This window comes from Salminus brasiliensis, chromosome 7, assembly GCF_030463535.1.
Source record: "Salminus brasiliensis chromosome 7, fSalBra1.hap2, whole genome shotgun sequence".
Lineage (NCBI taxonomy): Eukaryota > Metazoa > Chordata > Actinopteri > Characiformes > Bryconidae > Salminus > Salminus brasiliensis.
The window spans coordinates 22,550,409-22,570,150 of record NC_132884.1 but is presented as its reverse complement, the minus strand read 5'-3'; the positions used below and the strand labels follow the sequence as shown (position 1 = coordinate 22,570,150).

The window sequence follows — 19,742 nt, the reverse complement described above, 5'->3', positions numbered from 1 at the left end:
AATTGGACAGTACCTGAAAATGCTCAAGTGCTAAAGGTTATTAGGACTGGAGGGAGTTTCCCAAAATCTTTGTAATGCTTTGTAATTAGTACTTTGTTAACTACTTCTTTATTTGCTAATTAGTGAGTATTTCCCTAAACCTCCATAATTAAAGTACTATGTAAACTTATTTGCAAATGAACGAGTAACCCAACCTATTTGTTACCTATTCACTACCTGAAAGCCAGGGGCTGCTACTTCTAGGGAAGCACATTAAAATGGAGGAATAATAATCTTATGCCACATTGCCATACGTTTTTGATTTATTTGATGTAGTGTATATAAGTTCACATCCTTTACATAGACAAATTTCTGCATATACAAAAGCATAATTACTATTTAATGTTTAAAAACAAAATGAATGTGGCATGTGCAAAAGTAATGGGACATTTATGTATTATGTTTTTTTTTCAATATGTAAAATGTAGAACATAAACTAGAGTTGTGTCTAAAATGTAAATTTTTATGTTTGTTTGCGTTAAGGATTTGTTGTACTTCACACTTAAGAAATCAATTACACGTGTCGTTTTACCAGGGCTGGGCAAACTTTTGCATTAGACTGTGAAATTAAAAGAGTGAAATTAAGTGAATTAATCATCTGCAGGAAACAACTCTAAATATGGGATGTATTTTCTGTAGACACAGCAATTACGTTTCATTTTGTGTTTTTGTCAGTGAGACATGCATAAGAAATAATTGCTATAAAATTATAAGATACTTGTTAATATGCAGATCACGGAAACAAGGTTAAGGCTTGATAGGGTCCTTACCTGTAACAGTGCACATTTCACCTTAATGTCAATGAAATTGCTTTCCCTCTATTATCAAACATGACTTTAGCTGATACAGAATGACAGGCATTGCTTTTTCACCGCAGGAGTTCCTTCTACCACTGGGCGTTTGACAGTTTGTCAATTGCTTTGCTTAGATGAGAAGTTGACCGCGGTGCACTCTAAAACCAAGCCGGGTTAAAAAATTGCTGCTCATTTCCCTTTGAAAGCAACCGCTGCGAAGCAGCATTTCACCTCATCTGTTTTCCTGATTACAGCTAAAACTGATTTTGTTTGCATTTTCCCTCCGACCTGCAATCTGTGCAGCAAACGGAGCACATTTTTTAAATCGACGGCAAACTGCAGATCTCATCAATTATGCTTTGTTGCTAAAACTATAAATGTCAGCCTTTGAGATGCAATGCCTGGCTTTCAAACATCCCAGATTGTTTAAATCCACATAAAAGTTGTATAATTACTTCTTTTCAGTAGTGATGACTCCACAAACGTATTATATGCATAGATATAATTATACATGCAATCATGTGCACTTTAAAAATCTCTGTAGATTTTCTGAAGTGATTTAAATAAGCTAAATGACGACTTATATGAGTTGTGATTGCTTCATTTAGCTGTGTATACTTTCTTTGCTACATAATATATACAAGCATGGTGAATATACTGCATTACACATCCATTTACAGCCCCTGAAACTGACATTAAAATAATCTCGTTGCATAAAACATAAGGACAAGTATTACCATTTCAGTTGTGAAAAACTGAAGAAAATAGGCTTCTTATACTTTAATCTCTTATTCAGTTCTGTCAAGGTCTCTCAGTACTATACCTTGATTTTGCCTGTTTCTTTCTTTACTCATACTGAAGTTAAAAAAACAAGCCTCAGTAGAATAATTATCACTGAATGTCATACTCACACACTTTTAATTGTCTGCCTCTTGTCTGTCTCAGAGCCTTTTGTAATTCCAGTCATGAAGTGACCCTTGATCTCTGTGAATTTAATTATGAGCTGAATACATCTGTCTGAAGTGACGGTGTTCCACAATTTATAAATGTATTCCTTAGTCAGAGGCTGCTTTATTCTTAATATAAATATTAGACTGCAAAACATTAAAGCAGTTTAATTTAAGGCACACTTTTATGTCTGTGGCGCAGAATAAGCTTTCAACCAGACAAACTCCAGACGCCAGTCATCTGTTATGCTTGATTTATTCTTTTTTTCCGCTGCTTCCCTCTCAGTTGAAACAGGCACAGTTCACTATACAAACTCTTAGAAGAAAGTAACAAAGGCAAAGACTGCATTTTACAAAACATTTTAAAGTTATCTCATGGGCCGCTGACTTAACGACCAGGGAACTTATGTTTGATAGGTGAGGCCAGGTATCAGTCCTATCACTGGTTAGTATTTTACATTTGATGTCCACATAGTGAACACAATGCATTTGAGGTCAAGTACAAGAGTTTCTACAAGAGTATGGAGCATTGCTGTGAGGATTTGATTGCATTCAGTGACAAAAGCGTTAGTGAGGTCAGCATGTTGGATGATCACCTCCCCACCTCATCCCAAAAGTATTGGGTGGAGCATCAACCATCATTCCTGAGATCACAGTTTCACTGCACCGCAGCTCAATGCTGGGTGAGCTTTATACACCTCTAGCTCAAGCCTGGCATTGGGCATGGTGCCAATAGGTTCGTGCTTCTCTGCTCCAGAAAATCCTATTCTTTTGCCAGTACTTCTCAACAGAAACTAGACAAGCTGTGCGGCTGCATTTGCACATCTGTGTCATCAGTGAGTTCGACTTAAAGTAGCTAAATGCATTCAGTAGAAGGGGTGTTCACAAACATTTTGACATAGTGTAAGTTATTACACCCTAAGCCATGTATAGTTGAGACTTTACTGAATCACTAAAATTCTAACTTGGGTCCTAGCATTAGAATGCAGTCCTCTTGGTGAAATTATGCTTGATCTACCCCATACGAATCATGGAATCATGGATTGTGACCATTTCCCCCCCAAAAACGTACACTGCGAGGGCCATAGACCATAACAGCTCTATCTGGAAATAACTTAATAACAGAACACTCAGCTCATGCCATGTCTCAGTGGACAGGAGGGGCTCCGGGTGGTGATCTCTAGCACAGTTTGTGTTAAAAACAGTGACTAATTGGAAGGTAGTCTCTCACCCCAGTCAGCCCCTATAGCCTTGATCGTTCGTCACACAGCTAGAGAGGGTGCAGGCCGAGCCCTCTTGCCCAGCGGAGGCCACAGCACTTGGTTAAGCCCTCTGTCACGGGCAGCTGATTTCCTGGCAGAATGTTAGGCTTTATTGCACATATACAGCTGTATCTCGCATTCTCTTATCAGCAGACCCACCAGCCAGTTGGAGAAAGAGCTCTTTTAAAGTGATATCTGTCTTAACTGACAGATGCTGTATTGGCTTCACATTTTTTCCTTCTTAGTGACCCCATATATCTTTATTTGATGCCTTAGTCTTGGTTTGTTACTTTCTGCAAGAACAGATTTCTAGCGGTTAGTGAGTGATATGGGATATTTTTCAGGGCTTGTGGATTTGTGGACGAGTCAAAGTAATGTACAACTGCAGAAAAAAGCTTTAACTGTAATAAAGCAATAAGCCATGAGAGCCTGTGGGTTACAAAAGTTTTACCATGGTTAACCCTTTAGGGTCAGAGTAAAAAGCAGCTTTTTACAAAGCTACTTACAAACGTCCTTTGTTATTATTTGTGCCCTTTTTTTCCTATTAGTTCGAACATTACAGATAATTGGAAGAAGGGGTATGAGTTATTTTAAACACTTACACAGTTTTGCTGGCTTCCACATCAATAAGTAAATGACAGTTTCTTTAGTTTAAAAATTTCCTGACGCAAATTCTATTAAATAAACCAGCATACCTAAAAGATTGTGTTCCTAGTTCAGTACATACAATGGGGATACAATTATTGAGGCTGTTCTGTCTAAATAATCTAAAAAACTAAGACTAGCTTGAGAATGGAGAAGGAAAGAAAGAGTTCTCAATACGAAACTCACCACATTATCTGTCAAACATAGTGGAGGTACTGTTATGGCAAGGCCTTTTGTGGCTGCCACTGGATCACTGGTGTTTATTGATGCAGAGATAGCACAAAACGCCCTGAAGTGTACATAGTTCTACATTTTGCTCATTTTCAGTCAAATGCTGCAAACCTGATAGGACAGCACTTCTGAATTCAAATGGATAATGACCCAAAATGAACAGTGAAAGCAATGCAAGAGCTTTTTAGGGCAAAGAAAACAAATGTTCTTAAATGTCAGTCACCTGACCTCAACCCAAATGAGCAGCTTTTCACTTACTGAAGACAAAACTGAAAGCAGAAGACACACAAACAAGCAGCGGGGGAAGGTGATTGCAGTAAAGGCCTGGGAAAGCATCTCAAGGGAGGTAATTTAGCTAAATAAAGCTGAAAATCTGCACTTCAGCCACATTTTGATTGCTTCATTTTAAATCCATTGAGATGGTGTTGAGGAAACATTTGACACAAGCACATATGATCACAATCCAAATATTTGTGGTGCTGGACACTCAAATATTAGTCAATTAACAACATAATGGTTTTAGTGAATATTTTTTAGTAATTTCTTTAATGTGGAATTCCACTGATTGTGATTGTACTGTATGTGTAAATCAAGGCTTTTTGCAATGTCTTGAAGTGTGGCTACATGTTGTGCACTCAAAGCGTCAGGTTTCACTTTTATATATCACGTCTCAGTAACTTGCATACATTGATTGATCATTAACTTACAGGACAGGGCCTGTTTCCTTCTTTCTTTTTTGGAAAAAAAAAAACGACTTAAGAACTGCACAGCACTGGACTTGTCATCATTTCTAAACAAAGGGCAGTTCTGAAATGTCACTGAAATGAAAGCAGCACACTTGCTCCACTCTCACTTTACCTCAGATGTGTCGTGTTGCTAAGGATGTTCTTAACCTCCCATTACAACCTCCAGGAAGATGTAGCCAGAGAATCACTTCTAGGATGGGGGAGATAATGAGCTTTCAACTTGGACCTTTGACTAGTTGGAATGCCAGTGCGCGGGAGCTGACTAGGGGTCTTCCAATTATAGTAATTGAACACTTAGCAAAGCTGCACCCATCACAAAGCATAAAGGAGCAATTATCCTCACAACATAAAGGACAGCACCGAACAGAATAACATCTCATCAAATGTGTTATAACTTGAAGAATTACTCAACATTCACAAGTCACAGCAGTTTTCAGAACTTGTCCTGGGGATGGGTCATTTGATACTGATAACAGTTCATTATTAACATCTGCATAGTATTTTGAACCCTATATACAGCATAGTTAGATAAAGATACAATTATGTAGGTAATTATTATTAAGTAGGTAATTATGTAGGTAGGTAAGTATTTGCTACTTTGCATAATCAACTTTATCACTAAAAATAGCTTACTATCATATTGGTTTGTGCTGTTGCGAGTGAATGGTGAGACTTCTTCTTTCCTGTCCTGTGAATAAAAAAATCACATAATCTGAAGAAGAAGCAGTTTTTCTACTACCAGACTGACAAAACAGTAGTATTCATTTTATCAAAATATTGTGAGCCGTACCAAAAAGAGCTGTCTGATTTAGCCCTGCTATTCAAATGGGGACATCTGTGTGAGTCAACCTGTCTTTAACTTTATCACATGAATACTGTGAAAAGGTTAAACTATTGAAACACCATCATGTAAAACTGTATGTAATGTAAAATGTAATCAAATGCATATCCAGTCCATTGTGTAAGAATAGCATGTTCTACCACAAAAAAGGTATTTAGAAAAATTGTAAAAATTATACATTTCAGAAGTATTTAACAGAAACTGAAATTGCAAACGAAATATGGGTAGATCTGTACTTGGTGCTACGATTATTAATTGTCATTTAAGAGTTTCTGCCTTTTTGCAGGACTCCCTTGAATTTAACTATAAGGTCTATCGGAGTATATCTTTAGTGTTAGAAGTTCTTCGGACATCAGCAAAATATGGTCTTAAAATCAGACATGGCACTGATGTTTTTGCAAAACATACCCTTAACAGAAAGTATTTAGCTTCCAGGTAAATGCATCAGTTTCCTTCTACTACAGCTCAACTCTTAGTAGCATAAGAAAAAGTTTCTTCTCAATCAGGAATTGTGACTTCAGCAGAGCTTAGTCATCACATGATTGGGACTGGAGTGACTCAACTGCAAGACTGCAGGAGAGCCCCTTCCCTCCATCAATATTCATGTGGTGCGATTCATTATTCAGATTGCTGAGTGCGGAGAGTTCAGACTTATGTTGATACAGATTTGAGAGGTTTGCGAGTATAGCACACACCTGCAGGGAACCAGCAGAAGTCACCCTGAACTGCAAATTACAGATGGAGGAAACTGCACACTGCTGATGGATACACCGCTGTTCTTTCACACCATACCTCAGCCACCATTTAACCCTCCTTAACTCTAAGGATTCATTTGGCGGGCCTCATTCTTGAAGTTACATATTTTACATTATAGTTTCGTAGTACTTGCTGAATAGCATTTGGATGATAAGCTCAATGATATAGTAATCATTGGATAACAAAGACCAAATTTCTTTGCCCCATGATATTCTCTAATTTGAGAGTTTACAGTGCCTACACAGTATTCACCCATTAGATGTTTTTTTTTGTTGTTGTGAAGGATTTTGCATAATATCTGCTCCTTCAAGTAAATAACTAATAACAATAATTATGAAAACAATTCTGAAAAAAAAATTCACCGCTTTAACTTCCTGTTGGTTTATATGTTTTGCACAGTCAGACACAGAATTCTGGGATAAGATGCAGGCCGAATGGGAGGAACTGGCCCGCAGGAACTGGCTGACAGAGAATGAGCAGGCCCAGATCCCCTCTTCAGTGTCTCCTCATGAAAAGGTACAGAAATCAGGATATTGTATTAAGATGCTATAAGGCCCATGTATTGATCTCTTACAACCCTTTTAAAGGAATCTTGACATATCAGAGTTTAATAGCTTGAGTACTGTCTGTTGCAGGGATATTACTTCCACACAGACAATCCATATAAAGACTGGCCAAATGCATTTGAAGAGGGCCTGCGGAAGGCCAGAGAAGGTGACCTGCCAAATGCTGTTCTACTGTTGGAGTCGGCCATCTTACAGGACCCTCAGGACTCTGAGGTAACTGTGTGCTCACACAGACACTTGCACGGACACTCCCTGTGTGATAAGAAAACAGCCCCAGGTTGATCAAACCTATTGTGTCCATATGTGTGATATATATATATATATATATATATATATATATATATAAAAGGTGAGAAGTGATCCTAAAATGAATCATGAATGGGTGGAAAGTGTTGGTTGGGAACTATTCTAGGAGTCTGGGTGTGCTTAATACTGTAGGGGGCAGCACTGGCAACAAGAGCTTCATTGCACTGCCATTCCAAGCCACTGTAGTTTACAGTGCACTTATGGCTGATGAGGGAGAAGGTCCGGGGTTCTTCCAAAACCAAAGGAAAACAGGAAATGTGACAAGAGAGAGAGAGAAGCGCGAGAGAGTGCAAATGCTGTCTGCCACCACTTCACGCTCAAAGTCTCTCCTTATCTGTGGCTCCACACACCTCCTTTAAGGCAACTCTAGTTGTTCCCACCTGAATGTCAGTATCGAACCCTAACTAACTAACAGCTGAGAAGTTCTCGTCTTTCAGAGAGTGTAATTGATCTGTTGATTATCTCATATATGCTCATATATGGTCTTTCTGGAAGATCAGTTATGGTGAGGAGAAAATCAGTTCACCTTCTATTTGACCATGTCAGGATGGTTGAGAAACTAGTCTTATCTTTCATAAAGCTGTTATCCTTAAAATATGCTGTAAATGTACATAACAGCTACCTCAGGATTTACGGACTAACAACAGCAAATGTCAACCAGGGACGGAGGTTCATTCTATCAAGCACTTAAGACGCCTCCATGCTGCTTGCCACAAGCGATGTCAGCCTTTCTAGAATGAGTCATTTTCCCTGAACAGCAGCAACTGTGGGCCTCGAATACAATCTCCTCGCTAGGGTCAAGGTGATAACCCTTCCATTCAGACTTCAATACCCATTGTCTTTTCAGGCTTGGCAAGTGTTGGGCACCACGCAGGCAGAGAATGAGAACGAGCAGGCAGCGATTGTCTCCCTCCAGAGGTAAGGGGGTGCGACTGCATAAGGCCCTGAAAATGAATGCTAATTATCCAAAGCATACATTCAAACACAAAACCATCTGAGGAACTAGTCAAGAACAAGTTTCGAATAAAATCACTGATCGATACAATGTGCTGCCAGACTGCACAGTGTTTAAAATGTGTATATAGAAGAAAACTCTACGCTGCAGTTTATTATCACAGACTGTTGACCAAGGACAAACCTGTAAGAGGCCTTTCTTATTAGCTTCATTGCCGGCCTTCAATTGGCTTCTATTGCAAGTGTGTTTCTAGGAAACAGTTTTGCTGTTCTTTTACTAGGTGCCAGAAAATGCAGTGAAATAATTTCCCATGGTAGTTGATGGTACAAAACAGGTACAGCAGACATGGTTTAAGAGGAAGCATTCCTTAAATGATGATTAAATGAATAACAAGCCCCATGATTCTAGTATAGTAACAGTTAAACAGTAAAACAACCCGACAGTAAAACATTAATACAGTGCCACCAGTGGCGGAACAGGACAAAGCTCTCAGCTGTGTCCTCTCCTGCTTCTGGGTACAGGAGCACCATAATAAGGGGGTGATCCAATTAAAATTGCATTTCGTAAGCAGCCGAGCCTTTGGGAGATTACATTCATTGCAGATAGAGAGGCCATAATCTCACACAAGCTTCCACTGAGCGACCAAGGGTGAAAACTCCAATCTATGTGCACTAATCACCAGTGACACTCTCAGAGCCTAGTACTCCCAGCCCTGCTCCATCACCACAATAGGAATGAAAAACAATCTTACATTCGGTGCATTGTAGAAAAAATAGAAGTTAATAACATGATGTCTCAATGCTGTTGTCACCTTTTTACTTTGAAATGTAAAAGGTGTCATCTAGCAAAGATGGAAACAGTGTAGATTTTTATTTGAATATGCGTCACACTTTAATTGACTTTTATTGTTGCTTTAATTAAACAAATTGAACAAATAAGTAAAAAAAAAAAAGAAAACACATGCGCACAGTGAATCCAATAATACAGGCAGTGTGGTGCTTATTTTATAAGAAATGCAGTAGCACACAGAAAGCTCTAATTAGCATAGGGAGTCATGTTTAAATTATTATTTTTTTTTTACTTAACAAATTTTACTTGACTTAATAACATATGCGTCCCATGAGTGGCGAATGAGTACCTTATATCATTCTGCGACTGAGCCACAGCAGATCATTAAAGTGGCAGCTGCAGCCTGTAAGGAAAAGATCATGTGACTGAAGTAAATGAAATGCTGTAATGCTCACAAGGGCTGCTTCATAACTGAATTTGCACCACGATAATATAATTTATTATGATAATCCAAATAATCCAAAGATGTTATTGCCAATGCCTACTTGCAATATTCACAATATGCTCAAATTAGAATATTGCTTATAACAATAACACCATTTATGACAATAACAATAAAATATGGTCAAATCACCCACCCCATTAATGAAGTCTTGCTAATAAAGTCACCGTGGCATGAAATTAGTGAACTGCGATTCTCACTGCTGTAGTATTTCCACACATGACTTTGGTAAAATCAGTAATCAAATTCCACATGTTAAAGAGCTAATGCATAATAATGACACAGTGCTCATTTCAGTGCTGAAATGGACATACCACAGTCTAGTAGAGTCTAATAAATATAAATAAAAGTATTATTACATTGTATTATTGCTATTATGAACAACTTAAAAATACAGTATAAACATGTATGTCAGTGTGGTATCAAGTGTTACAGTAATATTCATTTCTCATCAAAATTGATGGTAAAAGTAGAAGTAAAAACATCCAGATATGTAAGTTTCTAAATTCTGATTGTTTGTTAAGATTAAACATAGTCTTGTAACAAACACGAAACTCTTTATTACATCTCTTTATTATATACTTCTGTATAAGCTCTTTGTATGTCTCCAAGCACAAGCACACATCAGATGACACAGGTAGTCACCCATAAATTAAAAACAGAACTAATCAGGAAGCGTCTGCCTCTCATTATGTTGGTTGTGAGCTCATTAGTGTCCATCAAAGCTGCAGTCCGTTTGATGCTGCCCTCTGTGTGTGTCTGTGTGACGTGTGTGTGTGTGCACAAACGTACAGGTGTCTGGAACTCCACCCCAACAACCTCCAGGCCCTGATGGCCTTGGCAGTGAGCCTGACCAACACAGGCATGAAGCAGGAGGCCTGTGAGGCGCTTCTGGGCTGGCTAAAGCACAACCCTAAATACAAACACCTTCTGAAGACCCGCAGCCACCTGCAGGGCTCGCCTGGATCTCGCCGCCTCTCCTGCACCTCACCATTGCCATGGTGAGTTCCCAATAGTCTTCTATATAGATGTCACTAGTCGTCATACAATATTTTACTATGCAGTTATCATGTGTAGTCATGGTTAAGGGCATACATTTACGGATCAGGTTAAATGCTTAGTGAGGTGTTTACATTAATGAACAGTAAATATGTGTTTTTTGTCTCTCTAGGTAGCTGTCTCTCTAGGTAGCTGTCTCTCTAGGTAGAGGCACTGGCTTTTGTTTCTGGCAGTGTCTGAGATTAAGGGTAGTTTGGACTCCCAACCTATTTTGTTCTGACTAGAATTTATTCCTATAATTGACATTACAGCACTTAAGTAAGTAAATCTGAATAAGAGCGTCTGCTAAATGCCATAAACATAAACGTTGTAAACACATTAATGTAATGTCAGCTCAGACAGAATTATTTGTAAATTATTAATATTTGTTATTTAGAAATTCGCATTTTCTCAACACAGAACAGCACAAACAAATTCACCACTGCTGTTTCTGTATTTGTCATCGCGGTTTAATTCCAGTAATGTTTACACTAAATGATTTTCCTTCCCAATTTTAAATAGCTAATCCTCCAATCAACTTATTTGTATTCTCCCCCTGTCACATGTAACACTTCTGACACTAGTAGGGTGAGGACTGACATATGCCTCCTCTCCTCACATATGCAACCAGCCACCAGGCCACCAATGTGCTCAGAGGAAAGCACCAGATACCCAGCTAGCAGATGCCTGGGTCTGAAGTGATGTGAGGAGAAAGAGAGCGCACTGATTAGGCTAGTTGCTGACAGTTTTCGGGGCTTGCCAATAAAAGCTCCAAATCAGAGGCAAATTACCATTCACCCTGCGCTGGTTCAAACACCATTTATAAACGAGTATAAAGTCTAATAATCTGGACCTGTTGAGGTGTCCAGATCCAGTAATGTGAAAAAAGGTTGTGAGCAGCAGTGACCACAACATTGAGCTACACAGGTTGAGGGGAAACCTGAGAAGATTTGCGCAACATGAACAAGAATGGCTACTTGTGTGTAGCTTCTGTCACTTCTTGTGTGTTCCTGATGAAGTGTAGTTAGGAGACCACACAGACTTGTTGGGGATTCCTCCTGGTGAAAATTTTCATTTGTTATTACCTATCGCTGACCAGGCTAGCTTTGCCCTCAGTACCCCGAATGCATCTTTGTTTTAATGTAGAAAAATTGACATCATTGAGTCCTCATTGATTTTTTAATGCAATGAAATTATAACATTTGAGAAAAAATATGAAAGATGTTTAGCATCATTGATCCCCCTTCAATAACTTATTTGCTTTCAAGTTTTACGCAAGCCTGCAGTAAATCCCATCAGTTGAATACAAGTGAATACTGTACTGTAGGCAGCTTCAAATGAGCCATATCCATTTGCATGGAGCATCGTAAAAACTTTTTTTGCAATTTTTTTTTAACCTTTACATTAGTAAAAAACCTTTACATTTACATCTTTTACAGATTCTTCATTCACTTCTTTTACAAAATAGCTTTTATGGTTTTTATTATGGCATCACCCAAAGAACCTTCATTTACCTTTATTTTTAAGAGTATATAAATATATATATATATATACATTCATATTTAGAATGTCTGTGTCATGTCTGCCTCTGTTTTGTGTTCCATGTGCTCCCAAGCGCATGGCTCTGTTTGTGTCTTGTCTATCCTAGCCACGCCTGTCCTCTCCTTCGTAACCACGCCCCTTTGTTACTCCCAGGTGTTCCTCTTCCTTTTTGTTCCTGGTCTTGTGCATGTGTGCATGTCCATGTAGGTGTGCGTTCATGTTGAGTTTGTAGTTTGTTGATTTGGCCTGTTTATGTGATTCTTGTGTTGTTTATTTGGTAAGCTTTGTGCTTGTTTGGTTTTCTGTTTGTTGTGTTTTATTTTCTTGTATTAAAAGATATCCAGCGAGTAAGTCCGCCTCTGTCTCCAATTGTGACAAACCGTGACACAAATCAACAAACCACGAATAGACATGAACGCACACCAACATGGACATGCACGCATGCACAAGACCAGACAAGGCACGACTGAAACAAACGGGTACTTATACAGAGGATAACAAGGAACACCTGGGAGTAATGAGGGGGCGTGGTTACGAAGGAGACACTGGTGAAAACACAGTGTCGGACAGTAACGGACAGGCATAGCTAGGACAGACAAGACACAAACAGAGCCATGTGCTTGGGAGCACATGGAACACAAAACAGAGGCAGACATGACAGAACAGGGCAGGCCTGACATTTTGGTCAAAGTGCTGATCAGATCTCTAAGTAGATATCTTAACCCAATAAATATTTAACCAGCTTATTTTAAAAATATTTTATAATAGTATTGCTGGATGTTGTTGTGAATGTTTTTTGAATATTGAGTAAAGCATCTAAATATATTGTTGTGTAGTTAATAATATTTAAATCTGAGTTTTTGAAGTGATTGTTGATTATTAAATATAAAAAATTATTTGTACAATAATTCAAACCTTTCTAGTATTAATACACATTAGCATCATAGATCCAGTGCAAAACTAAAGAAGTAAACCTCAGACACCAAACAGTCCAAATGTCTGATTGGCTACATTTGGGCTAAAAGTAAAACTATACATTGGATTTTTCACAACTATTGTTTGAGTTAAAGGAGGAGGCCCTGTGGTTTAAAAAAGGGGTAGAACAGTAATGGTAGCAAACTTTACTATTTGTTACTATTTTACTATTACACAGCGAGATTGAGATTTGGCAAAGTACAGTCAATCACTGTGTGAAGGACAGAGCTCAACTAAATATGACTCTGATCAGCCTCTCTTACTCTCTGCTGTCTCAGCTCTTTGCTGCCGGAGGTGAGGGAGCTGTTTCTGGACGCTGCCGGGCAAAACCCAGACATCATCGACGCGGACCTGCAGACGGGCCTAGGGGTGCTCTATAACCTCAGCTCTGAGTTCACCAAAGCTGTAGAGGCCTTCAACGCTGCCCTTTCTGTCCGGCCAGAGGTCAGTCCCAACCCAGCTTACTTTGTTCACACAAAATCTCACATAGCACTGATCAGCTAAGAGCGAGTGAGTGAGCAAGCAAGAGAGAGAAAGAGAGAGAGAGTCACGCACGTACTGGAGCACATCATCGCTGTCATAGAAAAACAGCACCTTTATGAAAAAATGAAAAAAAAATCATTCTTAACTCTCAGTTAATATCTTACCTTTAAAGAAAATAGATTTTTGGGACCTTTCTATTAACTTGGTCCATTCATCAAAGCTGTCTTATCATAGCAACAATAAACACTGTCACAAGGCAGTTAATACAGTGCACTTTGAACTTGAACTTGAGGGGACCTTTATACCACTTTATACCATTAATTAGAGGCCTGGCCTGTTCGGCAAGCCTGCAGGTCACCTTGTGTGCGATTGATGCTTGCTAAGCTCTACTCAGTCCCCCTCTGTAGACCACATTTACACACAATCGAAAATCCTCCCCATCTATTTGACTTGGAAATGTGTGCTCGCCTGCTGGGGGGCGCAGATCCTGCATACAATGAAAGACAATGTCGACACCACCGTTCCAAAAAAACTCAGAGACCAGGCCGTCCCAGGGGCAGAGGCAGCTCTTACATACACCACGAGCGCAGAGCCCCGCTGAGTAAACACAGCCTTTCTGCCTTTCTACCAGCATATAGGCTCTATGAGAAGACATAACAGCCCAGGGCCCAAGAAGAGGCAGATAATTGCATTCGTTTTAAATATTAAATAAAGTCTGAGAGCTGCTGCTGCTATGAGATTTCCATTTTCCCTGTTGTCAGGCATGGATATACGATAGATACAGCAGAAGATTAAACCTCAGTCATAGTAGCAGTGTTAAATGTGTTTTCGTGTAACTGCAGGATCATGGTGGGATAACATAAATCCTCAATAAATAACATGCAAAGTGACATCTATGAGTAATAACCATAAATCAGGCGGTGTTGTTCATGACGTCAATAGTAGGAATTCGGTATAATAAAAGTCATGTTTCATGTTCATGTAGATTATCGTAAATTTAATTTCCTTAGAGATATCTCCTGAAAATTAAACATTTCTTGGTTTCATTGGAAAATAAATAAACAAGTCTTTGATTTTTGCACAGTACTGAAATATGTGCATAGTAATGAAATATGAGTTGGCTATTTAAAGCAACATTATGTAGCATTTGTACCTTAAAATAACAGCTTCAAAATCATTGTGATGCTCCACTGGCTGCTGGCAGGACAATGCTCGCAACTGTGTAATAATACTGTGCAACCCAAGTTATATTTGTGTAACATCATGTAATCTTTACTAAACTGGCTTCTTTTACTTTCAGTAATGATTCTGTATCTCTCAGTTCATCCAGAAATTGACATGAAAAGTGTGTACTTCAGGAGGGTCTCTAAGGCATATTCCTGACTGTTGGGAAGGCCAGCAGCAAGAAATACCAATTCTCACCTAATGTTGCTTTAAGAAAACAAAAAACTATGTTGACTATTTAGAAATGCAGATTAATTTACATTAACTATGTAAATTATTTTCCATTATTTCCACTGGTAGGACTACTTGTTATGGAATCGTCTTGGGGCAACACTGGCTAACGGAGACCGCAGTGAGGAGGCAGTGGAGGCCTATACCCGGGCCCTGGAGCTCCAGCCTGGCTTCATACGTTCACGCTACAACTTGGGCATCAGCTGCATCAACATGGGAGCACACAGGTGTGGAGGCTCTGTTGCTGCTTCTTCTTGTTCAGATTCTTAAGCACTGTACAAGCTGATTTTATCAGAGTAGGTTCTGTAATGGTCATTGTAAGGAATTTAACTGACTGATTTGTATAGCTTAGAATTAAACATGCATTTTTTTACCGTGGCTTTAAGACTAAAATGACCATTGTTCTGGAGTCTGTTGTTCTGGGTGCTTTCACAATTACCTCGTTTGATGCAGATCTATCAAATAGTCTATTTTGACAACCCAGTGGGAACAGTCTAGCTGTACTCTAGTACACAAAATCAAGAGAAATGTGGTCTGCCAAGAATAACAGGCCTTGTTCCGCTTCCAAGAGAACTGTAATTCAATTTGCTACTGGTGGGAACGTGTTTTTATGTTCAAGCAAAGAACTTCAACATGAGAGCAAGCTTTCCTCTGTGGGGGTCAGCACTGTACTGACTGCATAACCTGCCAGATTAAGCTTTGAATGTAATAGGCCACCAGATAAACTGACAGATAAACTTAAATTCAATAAATGGTAATGGAGCAGACTATAATTAGCCTGATTGTGAAACATGTAGATATTAAATGGTTTTATTTATTTATTTATTTAGAGACAAAATGCAAAGACATTTTATCAGTAATATACTGCATGGAAGGGGTGGATCTACATTTTATACATTGAGATAAAGTAAAAGTAAAAGAGTGCTAGAATTTACCCTGTTCATTCAGAATCTGGGCAATCAGAGAATACAGTGAGCTCTTGTGTCTGTTGCAGTGTGAAACCAACCGAGCCAAATCAAAAACACACAATCTAAACAGTGAATTTAGATTACCATAATGTTCGATTAAAGGAGCAAACAAACCATGTCATGCTGTTGCTGTTTTTGCAGGGAAGCCGCCAGCAATTTCCTGACAGCGCTCAGCCTGCAGAGGAAAAGCAGGAGTCGGCAGTTCTCGCACCAGGTCATGTCTGGAAACATCTGGGCAGCCCTGAGGATAGCGCTGTCCATGCTGGACCAGCCCGAGCTTTTCCAGGCGGCTAACATCGGGGACCTGGACTTACTCATGAGAGCCTTCAACCTGGATATGTGAACTAAGACCCCTTTAGACTGCGTACAAGCCAAGAACCCAAAGTCCCTCATAGGGAGTGACCCGTAACCCGCGTTACAGGATGAGTCCTTTATTCCTTTTTCGCAGAGCACCTTTACATTCTTGAGGACTGCCCGTGCTTGACAAGAGACTATTTCCGACGGATTGGCACTGCAGCAGAAGATTTCCCCGAAGAGCACAACGCCTGGCCAAGATTGTAGAAGTATGCCTTAGAGAAAATATCAATTAGTGACGACCCATCCAGTGAAGGCAGGACATGCTGTAAGAACTCTGAAATACAGGTTTGCACCTCTCGCAACGTGAAAAAGGACACGCATTTGCATTTTGTTTATTTTAGTATTTTAAATAGATCAAAGCAATAGTTTGAAATTGCTCAAGAAATGACTGACACGTCGGCAGTCATATCCAGTTTTTATTAAAAAAAAACAACAACAGCTTTCCATAGGAAATAGAGTTAGTAATTATCAGTAACCTTGTAAATTTAATGGGAGGGGTACCTTCAGCAGACCTTTGTTGCACTACACTTAGAATGAAAAACCTGTAGATGCTTTCCTCATCACTACACCGCTAGAAAAAGCCCCTTCCTGTTCATTGTTTTAACTCGCAGACTAGACTGTAAAGCCTTATTCAAGACGCATGTTAAACATTTAGTTTTTTCAGAGACTTTGTGAGTATGATTAGCAGATGGAAGCCATTACCTGCCATATCTTACCTCTTCCAATAACTTCTCCACTGTAACTGAGATGTTTTTTTCTCAAACCACATGAAGATACTGTATCTCTGAATGCCATAGTGATTGTTTTTTGATGCACGAAAGATGCGACTGTCCTCCATATTGCTATTTGCCATGCAGTATAATCACGTAGCAGACCTTCAGTCACACAACACAGCTTGTTTACTTGTTGTGTTGGCCTTTGCCACAAAGGCCTATGACATTATTGCATTATTGTGTCTTAATGCTAATATGATTGTCCCAGACACAGATATTAATGTTTGAGGCTTGATGTAGTTAATATGGCTCAAAAAGAGCTTGTGTGTTGCATGCTTTAGGCCTGACGTTCCCAATCCCAGTTCTGGGCTCAAAATAGTCTTCTACATACTGCTCTCATACTAATTGTACCCCAGACACAGTATGAATGAACAGTATGACACCCAATAGCATTTTCCTCTGGCCGAATATACCTAGCAACATTCATGAATGGGTGAAATATGGCCAAGAAAATGCTGTGCGTCCTGGGGTCCCAGCAAATGTTTGGACATTGACTCGATGTTGAAATGTTGATGCTCATGTACATTATTTCAACATCAGTTTTTCTTTGGGATAGGTCAAATTGGCTCAGTTCATAGTCTTGTAACTAGTTGCGGTACACAATGGTAATTGTGGAATACTGGCTAGAGCCCATACTATGCACATTTTTATGCCTAACTCATTCTGCACACCTGATTCAACTCATGAATTAATTAATGAATTAATTACCATGTTTCTCATGTGCTGAGTCAGGTGTGTTAAAATGTGCAGAATTTTGGCCTGGGGAACGTACAGCCTTTGGCAAATGTGATAAGAGGGAAGTTATAAGTGTCCAAAAAAAAAATTCTATGCAAAATGAATCACAGGTAACTTAATATTATGGTTGAATTTACTGGTGGTAAAGACAGATGCAGAACGCAGAAGAGAAGATACCTAGTATTGTTTTATTTCCTATTGTGTGAACCCGTAAATGTCATATCCAAAAAATCAATCGACTGTGCTGTATTTCACAATGTGGGAAAGACAGTGGATAAAGTGTTTGCATTTTATAGACAGAGGATACAAAATATCCAGCAAATATGTTTGTATATTTTCAGCACAATTGGCTTCAACTGTTTTCCCAAAGAGTCCTTAAACGTGCCCAGTAACACAAAACAGCATGAAGTCCTTAAACAAATGAAAGTGTATTGAATCATCTTTACCGAGTGCTTATTTTCAGCTTCAGTAAATTCCTCACAGTAACGTAGTAGCATTTCTTAATCCAACTACAGCAGTTTTAGCATGATAGACCAAAATGTAATTGGTTTAATTTTGTATTACTGTTTTTACGTTCAACTCTTTGTGTTGTGGTTATCCTGAATCCTCATAAGAGCACCGTAAAATGCTCTGGGATGCAAACAGGACAAGCCTGTGCTAGCTAATCGCTTGCTACTGTTAGTAGAGCCTGAGGGCAGCCTCCCCTTTTTTAGACCTTTGTACAATCTCAGGTGAGATAATCTAGATGACCTTGTACTATTCTAGAAGAACTCCTAATTTAAGAGGACCGCATGCTGAATGCACTTATTTTTGAATGCAGTAGCTTTATTTATATGCATGAAATTGTCATGCCTCTTTTACTCTATTCTACCCTTCATTTCTATGACATATATACATATATATATATATATATATATCAATATATCAGTTTTGCATTTCAACATACTGATCTTTGCATATGGCATTTATCGTAACAAACACAAACTATATAATAGTAATCAGTTTTGCAATGCAGCGAGTACGCTAGACAAAATATCCTTTATTGTATACTTATTCATACTATTCTCACAAAAAAACACAGATTTACTGAAGCCTGTAGTCCACACAATGCTTACTAGCTTGCGCACGATCAGCGATCTGCTATGAACTTTAATTGTCCATTAATTCCATGATGCTGAGACTACACATAATCCACAGAACAGGCTTCAATAACTCTGGTGCAATATATTTAAACATGGTGACATATATGAAATACCCAACAAACATATATAAAATGAATCTTTTGAAATAAACTAATGCATTACATTTGGTGTGTTTGTACTTTTTAGATAATTCTGATTGATGTACACGGTTTATTAAATTGCAAACATTCAACCCTGTTATTTTATCTCAGCATTTTATCACTAACTTAAAGGGGTACACAATCTTGCAGATACAGGCCAGCAGCTTTAGCTAATGTCCACATCAACCATATGAAAGGAGGAAAAATATGATCCCAGTTATTTTAAGAGTAGCATGATTGTTGGTGCCAGAAGGGCTGGTTGAAGTATTTCTATAACTACTGATCTTCAGGGATTTTCAGCACAGCACTCAGAATGGTGTAATAATGGAAAAGCACCCAGTGAGCAGCAGATCTGCAGACAGCCTTGTTGATGACAGAGGTCAACACAGACTGGTGTGAGCTGACAGAAAGGCTAGTCAGATAGCGACTCTCTGCAATTCTGGTGTGCAGAAAACACCTCAGAACCTTGAGGCAGGTGGGCTTTAACAGCAGAAGACCATGTTGGGTTTCTCTTCTATCAGCCAAGAACAAAGATACTGAGTTCTGAAGCCTGGAGTACCAGCATATGGGTTTGAACCATGGATTTATGTGATTGTTCAGCAACATTTCTTTGGAAGCGCCCATGAGTTCAAAAGTCTGTGGTGCATGTTCAATTCCTTAAGCTTAAATTGGCTTATTAAATTACCTACTTGTTCCACTATTTGTTCCATTTCCAACATTACAAGAACAGTACAAATCAGCATATTAACTGACTT

The 19,742-nt window shown here is 38.9% G+C and overlaps 2 protein-coding genes across 4 annotated transcripts in view; both read left to right on the top strand.

The window, feature by feature from the left end:
* The window catches only part of pex5la (peroxisomal biogenesis factor 5-like a), a 90,753-nt gene extending 71,765 nt beyond the window's left edge, over positions 1-18,988 (top strand). For all 3 annotated transcript variants that reach the window (XM_072684156.1, XM_072684155.1, XM_072684154.1), the window contains 7 exons: positions 6,661-6,777; positions 6,897-7,040; positions 7,981-8,051; positions 10,174-10,380; positions 13,213-13,378; positions 14,942-15,099; positions 15,982-18,988. In XM_072684156.1, the coding sequence (XP_072540257.1) occupies positions 6,661-6,777; positions 6,897-7,040; positions 7,981-8,051; positions 10,174-10,380; positions 13,213-13,378; positions 14,942-15,099; positions 15,982-16,183 (1,065 nt within the window). In that variant the 3' untranslated portion in view covers positions 16,184-18,988. The remainder of the gene's footprint in view (positions 1-6,660; positions 6,778-6,896; positions 7,041-7,980; positions 8,052-10,173; positions 10,381-13,212; positions 13,379-14,941; positions 15,100-15,981) is intronic.
* tmem131 (transmembrane protein 131) overlaps positions 1-19,742 on the top strand; it is a 389,736-nt gene that overhangs the window by 266,812 nt on the left and 103,182 nt on the right. The gene's annotated exons all lie outside the window — the stretch shown is intronic.